Here is a 14,226-nt window from a genome sequence, read left to right as displayed (position 1 = left end):
TTTCAGGCACCTTGCTGTCACCTTCCCTTAGTGTGAGGAAACCTTGTTTGTGTTTGTCATGGCTCAGTTCCCCAACTCTACCAGCCATGGCCACACAAGCACTCACCTCTAGACCTCACAGGCCCCACTGTCCCTCTACAGGTCAGTGGTTGGCACACCCAGATTCGCTGCTTCCAAAGAATCAAAACACCTCAGCTTACTAGTTTCAGCTCAGATCATTGCTGTGTTTAACACATAGCACTTAGATTTGTTTATAGTGAAATCCGGTATAAGTTTATTTAACAAAGCATAGAAAATGAAGTAGTAACAAGTAGAAGTATTGAAAACAAATTTATTACAAATGAAATAAAATCAGAATACACATTGTAGAGCCTAAACTTAACAAGATACTCATGTCTTGTAGAGTATTGCTCACCCAGAATCTTTGTAGTGCTTTACAGCCTGACTGGCTATGCCCCTCCTTTCATGAAACAAGAGAAAAGAATGCTGTCAGTTTGCTTTATTCATAAACAGAATATCCCCCTTCTGTTTGTTCCTTCTTGTCGATTTCTTCTCTTGTAGATTTTGCAGTCTCTTAGCTGGCACTTGTCTCAGTGTATGGATAGGCATACATCTCAGGCATACAATACACAGATGGCCAAATGGGGAGATAAGTGTCTGTTACCTCCTGCCTGAAAGGAACATTTCCGAGGTGTGTCACCATCTGGTGACCTGCCTTAATTCCAAGACCTTAAGAACATAATTTTCAGTATAGATGCATAACTCCTTAAGTATTATCCAAATAGTACAGATATTTTGCATTGATTGTAATGACCAGTGGCTGCTGGCTCTCAAGAGAGACCTCATATACCACCCTTTGGTGAACTATTATGCAAATACCCAAGGGATCCCTGTGCAACCCTCTATACTGTCTGCCAGTTGGCACCAAAGGATTTCTGGGTCACAGGATAACCAGATAATTTTTGCCTCTCATCCAAAAGCAAGAGAGACATCTTTGTCAGGTGGCAGAGGACTAGGAGTCAGACCTGGACCATAGTTCCGGTTTGCCAGTGAATAGGTGTGTAACCTTGGGTGATTTATTTAACCTGTCTGAGCCTTTATTTCAGTATTTTTTCCACATGTCCCATGCCTCGTTCAGTGCACAGACTAGACAATGATCAATTAATGGGCAGCTATTCAATATTTCGTTTGATCTTCTTTGTTCAGTATATAGTCTTAGATTTTACTTCGTGCACACTATTCAAACCCTTCTGCGAAGACAGGATTATTAATTTTGTCATAGGTTTTTCCATTGGCACTTATCATGATAGTATTCAAGTGCTTCACAAACATTTATTAATTTATCTTCACAAAACTGCTGTGAGGTGATAAGGTATTATCCCCATTTTACACACACGGAGCTGAAGCACAGATTAAGATTAAAAATATTCTCTAATTTTGGGTGCCTAATTTGAGGTGCCTGGACCTGATTTTTCAGAGTAGCTAGTATTATGTAGTAGTTTTTATATTGAAGCATAACTCCAGTTGACTTGAATTGCAGTTGTGAGTGTTCAGAACTTCTGCAAATCAGACCCCAGAGTCTCAAGGCAGACACCCAGAAAATGACACACACAATCAGTTGCCACCTGTGAAAAGAGCTTGGTTTTAAGTGACTTGGTTAGCATCAGACAGAACTCTGTGACAGAGACAATGATAGAATAAAATTTTCTGGGGCAGCATTCAACTGTCTTAACCATGGGATCTTCCTTTCTCTTCCTGCTATTTCCTGCCTCAGTCACTGCAGACCTTCCAACTTCTGCAACAAATGAGGCAATAGTCCAACAGCCTGCTTCATTACACATCCCTAATTTGTCCCCAGAGTAAGTCCATCAGGTGTACTGAATGAGGCAGGAGTCCTGGAAAAACCAGTATATGATCATTAATTAAAGACTGTCATAATGCATACATATAAGGGGGCTTAATTAAGGTTGCACAGGCAACCTTAATTCTGGCATTTCCTAACTTTTGTATGTTTGACTCTGAAATCTGAATTTTTTTAAAGATTGTTTTTTTAAAAACCTATGAAATTACACTTAACACGCACACTAATTCCATCAGGTGTCGTGATATTGAACCTTTAGGTCATCACATCTCTGCCACTTGAGCTAACAGAGTAAATGATAGTAGTATTAGGTTGTCATCCTCTATGTGGAGCAGCACTAACGGAAGATGAGACATACTTTGGCAGTGGGGTTCACAAGTATTTGCTGACAGTAGAAATAGTGAGACTCGAGAAGCTTGGGTTCCATTCCAGGCTCTGGAGGGGCGTGTCCTCTGTTGGCCGACTTCCTCAAAGCTTGACCCCTTCTGCCCCATTCCCTCCAACCTGCCCCAGTGCTGACTCTTCCCCACTCCTGGCTTCTAATGCCAGTCTCTTTGTTCAGTCAGCTCCGGTTCCTCCTTTCCTGTCCCAGCTCCTTGTCCCCAGTCTTATTGCCCAGACAGCCCCCATCTTTGTCCTTCCCTGGCTCTTCATACAATCTGTATCTTTCTCCTGTCCCACCTCTGGTTCCCAGTCTCTCTCCTTGGGCTCCTCATCCAATTTCAGCCGCCCATCCCCACCCCCTCCTCCTTGGCTCCATGTCCCAGTCTCCCCAGCTCCTCGTCTAATCTCAGTGTTCCCTACTCAGACAACTGGCTACCAGCTCCGCTTTCTACCCTCTCCCGTTTTCCCTCACCAGCTCTCAGTCCCAGCTCCCAATTCCCAGTCTGTCTCCTCTCCAACTCCCAATCCCAGTTTCTCCATCTCCAATCCCTGTCTCACCAGGCCCCGTGTTCCAATCTACTTCTGTCTCTCCCTCATGGTCTGGTTTTTGTCCCTTCTGCATTCAAATGAGACAGCCTACTCCTCCACGCTGCCTGAATTCTGGCAGGAGAGTTGTTGAGAGCACATGAGGGACCAGCTATTTGCTCTGTTTCCATACCCAGCCTAGAGCACCCAGTACAGGAAAAATCCTTCTGAGCCTTTGTAGCTCTGGGTTGGAGCATGCTCAGTCAATCTTTGAGGATGGTACATGTGAAGTCTGGTCAGTGCTAGTAGCTGAGAAGCTGGAGCATGCTCAGTGAGAATGGAATCTTTGGAGATTTTAGCTGCAAAGCTCTAGCTAGCAAGTCTCAACCGAGTATGTGAAAACCATAATTTTTTGTAAAGGCTTATAACTTAGCCAGATTTGAGTGGCTTTTTACCAGATGGCAAAAAGACATCCTTGAAACAAAGGTCACTCCTACCCCCTGCCAAATTTCAGAAACCAGTTCCAAAGCATGCAGGTGTTAAAGCATTTCCAAGAAAAAGTCACCAGAATTTTTTAACATGGTCAAAACAATATATATTTTCCCAGCCTCATTCTCAGAAACATCTAAACCCGTTTGGCAGAAATTTTCAAGACAAATTGAACCCGAGGCAGACAACCAGCATAGAAAATGTCAGCCCAAATGGTTAAAGTTTTTGGCAACGTATAAGAAACTGAAAAGCAAGGGTCTGATAATGGGAAGTGTTGGACAACTTTAATAATAGGTGGTGCAACCAGCCCTGCTTATGATAGGAATCATGCAGTGACCTATGGATTAGTGGGTGGCAGACAACTAGATACACCAGTGCAGGAGGGGTTTAGCCATGGATGCTAGGACAAACCCTTCTTATGTGTTGAACGTTAAATGAATAGAGATGCAGTGTTTCCATACACACAAAGTCTGTTGATGCCTTTATAGATATTTTTACAGAAAGTGCCATGAATCTTTTTTCCATTCAGCAAAAACAGGAGATTGCTTTTAACATTTTTTGCAGAAAATTCTCACATAAACAATGCTGCCACTCCAGATAGTTTACTAACTAAGGGTTTTATATAAAAAGCTTACTTGCCAATTGAAGGAAAAAATATATGAAGACATAATTTTCTGTTCGAATGGTATTGTAATTTTGTGCCTGCTTAGAAACAGATGGTAGCACATTTGAGTGGATGTGATATCTAATGAAACTTATTTACTTTTTATTATTTTACTGTTTTATCATTTATTAGGGACTAAAACAACATGATTAGTAGGCTGAATGTTAATTTGCTTATCTTTATATGCACAGCCTTCCAGTTTACAAGTCTCTTTATACAACAGTCCACTTAAGGGTGAAGTGTAGGGTTACTTTTTTAAAAACTTGCGATGCAAGACCGATTAAAATTTGGTTTGTTTTATGAATTTTTCCTCGTGTTTAATTTTGCAATGTATGGTAATATTTTCTTTTTGTTCCCCATAGACTATGATATCCCAATATTTGAGAAATTTGGAAAAGGCGGGACTTATCCCCGAAGGTATCATATTTCATATCATCACCAAGATTACAATGATGGTGAGTGTGGGACACTGTAACATTTTCAATATTTATTTTTTTCAAAAATTAAGTTGAAAGAGTTAACAATATAATCAGAAAATGTTGAAAAGAGAAGCAAACAGGTGTTCTCTGAGCTACCCCAGCTCCTGTGAAGATGTAGATTAGAGCATTAGGGAATCATGGGAGCAGCTGAACATGGAAACCATCTCTGCCAAAAGCCTCTGCAGAAACTATACGGAACATATAATGAATGCCATGAGTAATTGTGATTCTTTACTACCGAGAATAAACTTCGCTCTTACTCAATCTGGAATGGCATAGAGTAGCTAAGTTGTCGCTCCTGTTTACTGATTCTCATAATAAAAGAGAAGAAGGATATGTCATGAAATTGAAAAGCAATAAATTTAAAACTCAAAAATACTTGTTTACTTAATGCATAATTAACCTGTGGAACTAATTGCTGGAAGGTATTGTATTTCAAAACAAGATTAAACATTTGGATAATGAGTTACATTAGATAGAGGAAAAAAGAGGGGAAGGAATCCATGGTTCAGGGTATGTCAACCACTAACTGATGGGAGCTAGGAAGAAACTTCTACAGGCAGGTGATACCCATAGTGTCCATTATGGACTGTCTTTCATCTTCATCTGAAGTTAAACATCCTCTGTGTGAGGATACCTCACTAGATGGACCATTAGAACTCTAGTGTATCTTTGGTCTGTTTTTCAGGAATACATATAGCCTCTCGTAGCAGTAAAGATGGAAGTATTGTTCCCTTTTGGAACTTGTCTCAATTTTCTTCAAACCACCAGTAGAAGAGTCACTTAATTACGAAACTATTTGCAGGAATTTTAGATGTTACTTATGCATTGCTCCCGGCTAGCCAGTCTTGGAATAAGTCATTAAGCTAGTTTGTCTGATATCTACATGTAGGCATTCTGCACACTTTCCCTCTCAGCAGGCTAAACCAGTAACTTTCATTATCATTCCATCATATTCTATGGAAGATTTGAACTGTTATGTTTTCAGTGCACACTTCATGCAGTATGCATACACATATTGTTTAGTAGTTATTCTTCATGGTACAGTATTATAAGTAGTCTTTGTGCATCATTACAGGTCGTAAAACCTTTCCAAGGGCCAGAAGGACCCAGGGGAACAGCTTCCGGTCTCCAGTCAGTTTCAGCCCCACCGATCACTCCCTGAGTACAAGCAGTGGGAGCAGCACTTTTACTCCAGAGTATGATGAGAACCGAATGAGAAGAAGGGGAAGTGACATAGACAATCCTACCTTGTCAGTAATGGACATCAGCCCACCTAGCCGCTGTAAGTTAAAAAGGCACATTACAATCGTCAAAGGAAAATTTAAAAAAAATCTTGTTAAATATATAATACATCCGAACTGACAAAATTACTAAAATACATGTTATTAAAGGCATACCCATAATATTACAGTATTACATTATAATTATAACTTACATTATATTATAACTAATCACTACAGATTTTCTTAACATTTAATAATGTTAGTATACATCTGGACCTGAAGTAGTAAGAGGCTTACCAGTCAAATAACTTTATTTACTCTTGCTGCTATGGGTCGAATTTTTTTGTTTCGATAAACGGGGGACTTAATTAGTATGGTTGGGTGTATGTGTTTATACTAGATAAGTATACTTTGTAGTTGCTGTAGATCATGACTTGTTGTTTTTAAAGGGTATTCTTAAAATACTTGGGTGAATAAATGTATTTTAGTCTCCTTTTCAGATACTTAGTAAGTACCTCAGATGTGCGTATCTTGTACTTATGTGTTTGGATGTACTTTTATAGATAATATAGGTTATTAGGTCGCTGACAGGATCACTTTTTCTATTTAGAGGAAGTTTTATAAATCCATGCTTTTTACATGGAGATTTAAAATTAAAAGTCTTTTTTCAAGATTTTTATTTTTGTGTTCCAGTTTTTTTTGAACTACTGAATAACAAACTCATTCTAAAAACAATACACACTTATATTTTCAGCACCACGAGCGCCAACTAACTGGAGACTTGGCAAGCTGCTGGGTCAGGGTGCTTTTGGCAGAGTATACCTCTGTTATGACGCTGACACCGGAAGAGAATTGGCTGTTAAACAAGTTCAATTTGACCCTGACAGTCCAGAGACGAGCAAGGTAAGAGACCCTGAAAGAAATACTTGTGAAGGTATCACTGTAAGAATGGTTTTCTGTATGGTTTAAAGTGATGTTGCTTTTTGCTTTCACTTCATTTTATGAATGTTTGAGGATGTGTACTTCTGAGTCTGTACGATAAAAAGACATTCTGTTTCATTAAAATCTTAATGAAAATAAGTCAGTTTAATGATTATAGTGTTATCTAGCACATGATTTCATCTTCATATACATCCAGGGGCCACTCCAGGCACCAGCGCGCCAAGCGTGTGCCTGGGGCGGCAAGCCACGGGGGGTGCTCTGCTGGTCGCCGCGAGGGTGGCAGGCAGGTTGCCTTCGGCGGCATGCCTGTGGCGGGTCCGCTGGTCCCACAGCTTCGGCGGACCTCCCACAGGCATGCAGCTGAATCCGCGGGACCGGGGACCTCCCGCAGGCAAGCTGCCGAAGGCAGCCTGCCTGCCGTGCTTGGGGCGGCAAAATACTCAGAGTCGCCCCTGAATATATCTCTTTGAAACTAACATGTATTATCAAATTCAACACATCCTGAGACTATAAAGCTAAACAGTAATCTAACATGGAAGGTACATTCTACAGAAATATTACTTCAAGTAGTAAAGTGAAAAGTATAGGAACCTAGCATACATTAGCTTTGTTTTATAATGAAACCAATAGAGAATGTTATGATGATGAACACTATTTAATGGATATGACTGCAGTTATGTACAAATTGACATTATAGGTAAAGTCCAATGCCAATGAACCTACTATAATTGGTCCCCTATACTGCTCTCCCAAGAGCATTGTTTTAGTGCTGTTGTTGAGTGTTTCCATATGTCTAATCTGAACTTGTCCTTTAAATACAGTTACAGTCAGAAAAGAGACAATGTAAAAATGGCACCATGTTACTGCCCAGATTTTGTTTGTATTCCAAGTTGTAGCTGCCAATTTTACTGACAAAAATAAATTCTTCTTTTCATTCATTAGGATTCCATAGCCAATACAGTTGTGGGGAGAGTGGGCTGGATTCCATTCCAGCTCATGCATCATCTGCAGAATTGACTGGCTGACTTCCAGCTGTAGACTTTATTACTGCTGATGGCATAGGAGCTAGACAGAACAAAGATTGACTTGCAGCTATAGTTTTTAGTGCTGATGCTTTAAAAACAAATTATTGTAAAAATAACCAATTTGCGCTGGAATTCATAGAGATGGTAAACATAGAACCACATGATGCCATTTTTGCAGTAGTTACCTTTCAGAAGATACCCAAGCTTGCCATTACTTCTTGTAACACACCCATGGCAACATCAAAAAAATTTTCTACCTCTAATTTTGGAGTACTACAAGTGGTCTGTGATGGATAAATACCAAGTTTTGATGAAAGGCTTCCACATGGGATCTCTGGAATGCTTAAAATTCTAAATCATAGCTATTTTTAATGAACTTGTATAGGGAAATTTGCAGCAGGCTTTTCCACCCTTAACCACTTCCATACTATAAAAATAAATAATAAAATAAAATATGTCTGGGAGCAAAAACAAAACTAAAATATGTAATTAATTGTGAACTATAGTTTAGATTTATAAATGTGTTGCTTATCTGGCGTAACTTGAGATAAGCTTTTAAGAACTAATTCCAGTGATACCTGAAGAAAGACTTAATTTGAGAATTTTTCATCCAACTGAAAATTTGCAACATAATATTACAGTACAGCTCTTGAATTCTTTGACATTTTTGACAGGTTCTAGTTTCTGAGTATATGAGATTGAGAATGATTCTTGAAATCAAAAGAAACTGAAATAACTGGAAAATATCCCTAAAGAATTTATAGAAGTCAAACATTTCTCAGATTATGCTGTAGATCTGCTCTCCCTCATTCTAATGCTGATGTTTTCTAACAAGAAAATGTGTTAACTTTACACAAACTGCAGAGTAAACCCTCTACTTAATTTAGATTCCCCAAAAGCTTCTCCATAAAGTCAGTCTTGTTAACAGAAATCTAAAAGTTGTGTGAGACGATTTGTCTCTTAACTATAGTAAGCTTTACTGAATATTTTCTTTTCAGGAGGTAAATGCACTTGAATGTGAGATTCAGCTGTTGAAAAACCTGCTACATGAAAGAATTGTTCAGTATTATGGCTGCTTGAGGGATCCCTCTGAAAGAACACTCTCTATATTCATGGAATACATGCCAGGGGTAAGCAAGAGAGCTCATTGCAGGCAATCATTTCTACAGAATGTGTGCCGAGCGTCTAAATCAGGGGTTCTCAAACTGAGGGTCATGACCCCTCAGGGGGTCACAAGGCTATCATGGGCAGAAGGGGGATTGCGAGCTCTCGGCCTCCACCCCCAAACCCCGCTTCACCTTCAGCATTTATAATAGTGTTAAATGTGTGTTTAATTTGTAAGGAGAGGTTGCACTCAGAGGCTTGCTGTGTGAAAGGGGTCACCAATACAAAAGTTTGAGAACCAATGATCTAAATGGATAAGATTTGCAGGAGCACAAACAGACATAAAGGAAATGTCTGATAATAAATGGTTAACCAAAGACAGACAACTGCGTTATAACATTTGACTTTTGCCTACAGTAATAATTGCTTATTAATTCAGAATTAGAATAATTTAAAGAGTACACTATTTGCGTGCTTCTGGCAGACTACTTCTTGCAACAAATGTCTTTTAAAAACAGTTTTGTGAGTTTTTCTTTAACAACTTGTAATCGTGTATCTCAAGTTCAACATTCCTGTTTAAGTTTGCATCCACCTCCAGCTTGGCCATGTTCTAGAGATGCTTTAACGGATGAGGGATATACACAGCTGTCTCTTGAACCAATTAGCAAGCCTATGCAGGGAGTATCACAATAGCCATACGTAGGGGAGAGACCAATCAAGCTCGAGTTCTAAGGTTTAGGTCTCTCTCTTAGTGCATTGGGCACTATTACTGGGTCACTGTGTCAGCCAGATAAAGATGTTGTGAGGGCAAAAACTAGTTAATAATAGCCAGCGATAAGTTGAAAATTAGATCTTGCAGCTGATCTTTTTGTTGGCACAGAGGCGTGTGTTGTACTGTCCCTCCTATCTGCCTGCTCCTTTATGGAAATATTTTGCTTTCTGAAAACTGCAGATTTTCACTTGTTCACAAAATAGAACAAGCAGACGTGAGTATAGTAAGATGCAGTTGTTTCATGTATCCCTAAATGTTCATAAATAATTGCTGCATTCTAGTTTGTTGTTGTAAGGCTGCACAGAAGAAAAAATTATGATTTTAGATGAGATGAGGATCTCATTTTAGAGACTTGTAAGATTTTCTGAGATCTGGAGGACAGAGTATCAAAGTATGCAGTTTTAAAGACCTGTATAGTTTTGGGTTTTTGTCTTGATACTGTTCTTTTTTAAACAATTAAATGTGTGTAATTTAAAATGGCCAACCCAAATTGTATTAAGATATTTAGAAAAACATCAGTTATAGGCTGAGACTTTTTTTATGCCAAGTTTCTGCGTGTTGTTTTATTGAGACCTAAAACATATCAGATAACATAAATGTCATGCTCTGGGTTGTCCAGGGCATTCTTTTCCGTTTGTTGTCTCTCCGAGTGTAAGATAGATTGGGTACAGTCAATGGCTGTGTCATGTACAGTGCCAAACACAGCATCATCATGTAACTAGTAAATCTCTTCTTTTTAAAAAAAAATCATGCTTAGAATGAAAATACTCTACTGTATTACCAATACAGTGGCTCAGCGGCATTTACACTACTTGGTATTTTTAAAATTCATTGTCTGATAACATTTCTGTGTATCATTATGCTCCTGTTAAAGGCTGAATCATTTAGTTTAGCTCAGTGTTTCTCAAACTGGGGTCGCCGCTTATGTAGGAAAAGCCCCTGGCAGGCCGGGCCGGTTTGTTTACCTGCCCCGTCCACAGGTCCATCTGATCACGGCTCCCACTGGCTGCAGTTCGCCGCTGCAGGCCAATGGGGGCTGCTGAAAGCGGCGACCAGTAAGTCCCTCGGCCTGCGCCACTTCTCGCAGCTCACGTTGGCCTGGAGCAGTGAACTGCGGCCAGTGGGAGCCACGATCGGATGGACCTGTGGACGGGGCAGGTAAATAAACCGGCCTGGCCCACCAGGGACTTTCTCTACACAAGCGGCAACCCTAGTTTGAGAAACACTGGTTTAGCTGGAGATATAACTGCTTATGTGAATTAAGCTGATCCAGAGAAGTTATAGAGCCTTGCATCTTTAAATTTCTGGTACAAAGTTCATACAATCCAGTTATTTTTTTAATAATAGTTAAAAGATAAATTATTCTATCATTCTTAAAAGTGCAGTAGTTATTAATACTTTTTCTTTTTGGCCACAGGGTTCCATTAAGGACCAGTTAAAAGCATATGGAGCACTCACAGAGAATGTGACCCGAAAATACACACGGCAGATTTTGGAGGGAGTTTACTATTTGCACAGTAATATGATTGTACATAGAGATATTAAAGGTAATTAAAGAAGAGATGTGAGTTCTGCTTTCTTTAATCCAAATAAGCAACACTGAAACATTTGAAACTTCATAAACCAAAAAGAAATTATTGCAATAAAATTAAAGGGTCACTGCTAAGTTTGTGATGCCAGAATATGGGCTTAACTTCAAGTAGTTCCATCAGGATTTAGGTCAATAGTCCAGTCTTCGTAATGTTTTTCAAATCTGAAAATTGCCGATGTTGTAAACTAAGAAAAAAATGTTTTAGTGAGTAATAGGATACTAATAAGGGTATATGACTGTTTTTTAATATCAGGACTTTTCAAAACGTTTGTTTATGAGCAACAATCCAGAGAACACAATGTTGAAACCCTTAGTGAGCGTGATTAAATCTGGTGGACATAACCGTATCATAGCTGCTAAAATTGCTACATTATTTTCCTGTTTATGTTTCAATATAATTTTTTGTAAATTTCAAGGTGACAAGATTTAATCTATCATGCTTATACCAAGTTAAATAAATTTGCAAACATAAAAGTATGTCATTCAGTTTGAACATGATATAAAGATGCAGATTTTCTGAGTGCTATAGGCACTTCCCTTCCTTACTTCACTTCTTTCTTACCCACCCAGTTCCCTTTTGTTCATTCTTAATGTAAGATGGATTTGGCAAGTCAATAACTTTCTCAGAAAGTCTGTAGAAAGGACCTCCGTAATTCCCAGGGGTTGCAAATGAGTGTTAGGGAGTTGTGGGCAATTATTATGTTGCCAAATGGGGGAGATAGGTAGTCCTGGTTAGAGAACTGAAGACCCATAGAGCACTCTGATAATGGAAAAGATTGAGAAGCACCGAGTTAATCCAGTCTTTTTTTTCCCCCAAATTGGTCAATTTTTGAAGGCCATGGAGACAACCCGCAAATTCTCAGATGACGGAGGTGCCTTTAATATTCTGCCCTCTGAATTTTGACTTGTACATTAAATTAATTCAAATGTGACTTCATCTAAGATTAGAATCCAGCTCCATATATTCCACAGTAAGAACTCTCTTAAATTCTGCAGCAACATCGCTTTATTCTAAGGCAATGAAATAGTCTCTTGTCCCCATCCCCACCACTACTGCCAGTACACACACAGCTATGGCTCAGAGTGGAAAATAGTCATTAATCTAAAATTTGTTCATGATCGTCAGTGGTGGGATTTTATTATGTTCTCCAGGTGGCCCAGTTCCACTACCTGGGCCTCAGATCCCAGGATAAACAACGAGGAGTCCTTGTGGCACTGTGGGTTTTAGCCCACGAAAGCTTATGCACAAATAAATTTGTTAGTCTCTAAGGTGCCACAAGGACTCCTCATTGTTTTTGCTGATACAGACTAACACGGCTACCACTCTGAAACAGATCCCAGGATGTTGCCCAGAGAACTCAGCTCAGATCCTCCTTCTCATAAGAGTCAAAGTTGGAAGCAGCTAGCTTTAGCAGTTTACCTTCTTAGCTGTCCTACTCTCTTGCTTCCTAGCTTACCAAACTACACTTCCATCTCCCCTGGTCCTTAGATGCAAGCTGTACTCTAGCTCTGGCTCCAGCGAACTCTGCAGGGAGCATGCACTGTAATTAAATTAAATTAACTTCGCCTTACGAGCAAAGCTGCAGAGCAAGAGGTAGTGCAGGCAGCCCAGGGGGACACAAAAAAATCTTGGTTACCGGGCTGCAGCAAAATGATGAATTCCATGGCATTTTGGAAATATGCCAAATTATGCAGCTGTGGAATTGTAGCATCCACAGAGACTTGAGTGAGACAAATGGGGCAGGTTATGCCTCAGGACTATATTTTTCAGACTCTCTGTAGATGCAGGTAGTTGACACTGCATCAGTTACACTTGGTTCACATTTCTGAGGGTTGTTTTTTTTCCTGCAACCATAAGGGCTAGAAATATTTTTTAAAATGAAAGCTCAGATTCTAGAGAACAATTCTGAGGCCAGGGGCAAGTTCTGTACCATGTAATATACTGGGTCGTTATAATGCATCAGTTAAACGAAGTGTGTGTTGATGCCATTCACTCTCATGCAGTTTGATGGGCTTTTACTGAATATAAAGCAGAGATTTTTTTTTTCTTCCAGGAGCAAATATTCTGCGGGATTCAGCAGGCAATGTGAAACTAGGTGATTTCGGTGCCAGCAAACGACTTCAGACTATCTGTCTCTCTGGCACGGGAATGAAATCTGTCATGGGGACTCCATATTGGATGAGTCCCGAAGTTATCAGTGGAGAAGGGTATGGGAGAAAAGCAGATATCTGGTATGTCAAAGAGCTATTCTAATGAAAGAAAGCTACACACTACCCCAAAGGAGATGGTTTCACAGCAAAATTTAAATTTTCATTATTCTAAGTGTGAGCGCTCTCATTATGTGTTCCTGGTTGCCCAAGTTAAAAACAAGCTGTGTAGGCAACAAAGAATATATTTTGGGGGTGGGAAGGTCAGTTAACACTAAAAAGATGCGTCTTTGTTTATCAGCGACTGTGCTAACTGACTTAGGACCATAAGAGAACACTTTGGACCAAGCTCACATTAAATTAGGCCTATCTGGCATACTTCTAAATACTAGAGGGACACGAACATAGGAAAATGTCACAATTAATTCAGTTCAGTGAGTAATGAAAGTTACCTAAGTAGTATTTGCCCAAACCATATCATGAGTACTACCATGTTGAGGTGAAGAATCTAATTTGTTTTAGTTTTGTTTCTTCCTTCTGCTTCCTTATATACTAAAGGTCTCTACTATATGTTAACTGGGTGGATTACATGTTGAGTTTATTTAGCTATCAAGCAAAATACAAGCACCAACATATTTTATCAAACAGGGTTCTTCTGGTCTCTCAAGATCAGCCACATCGCCAGATCAATATGTAACTCAGATCTTACCCACTAATCACGCTGTTGCCAGTCCTTTAGTGGCTAAAATCTAAATATTTATTTTTAAAAGAAAAGAAGTAGTTAAAGCGGTTGAGGAAATCATTGCAATGATTATATGCATAAGTTCTTACATCAGGTTTGAAGTGATGGAATAAACTGCTAGTGATGGAATAAACTGCTACTTTGCAAAATTCTATCTGGAAGTTAGCCAAATAGCTTGGGGATCGACAGTCCTTGTTTAGAGCTTCCTTGTTAGAAATTCAGTCCAGAAAAATGAAGCAGGACATGAAGACAAAATGGAGATGTTTCCAAAGGT

General features: G+C 39.4%; 1 protein-coding gene across 1 annotated transcript in view; it reads left to right on the top strand.

Moving 5' to 3' along the window:
• The window catches only part of MAP3K2 (mitogen-activated protein kinase kinase kinase 2), an 88,621-nt gene that overhangs the window by 65,173 nt on the left and 9,222 nt on the right, over window positions 1-14,226 (top strand). The window contains exons 11-16 of the mRNA XM_039494804.1: window positions 4,286-4,378; window positions 5,481-5,687; window positions 6,383-6,531; window positions 8,594-8,725; window positions 10,889-11,018; window positions 13,117-13,294. Of these exons, the coding sequence (XP_039350738.1) occupies window positions 4,286-4,378; window positions 5,481-5,687; window positions 6,383-6,531; window positions 8,594-8,725; window positions 10,889-11,018; window positions 13,117-13,294 (889 nt within the window). The remainder of the gene's footprint in view (window positions 1-4,285; window positions 4,379-5,480; window positions 5,688-6,382; window positions 6,532-8,593; window positions 8,726-10,888; window positions 11,019-13,116; window positions 13,295-14,226) is intronic.

The sequence above is a fragment of the Mauremys reevesii genome, linkage group 11 (genome assembly GCF_016161935.1).
Source record: "Mauremys reevesii isolate NIE-2019 linkage group 11, ASM1616193v1, whole genome shotgun sequence".
NCBI classification, from domain to species: Eukaryota; Metazoa; Chordata; order Testudines; family Geoemydidae; genus Mauremys; species Mauremys reevesii.
The sequence above is the reverse complement of the archived record's forward strand: the minus strand, read 5'-3'. Positions and strand labels throughout refer to the sequence as shown.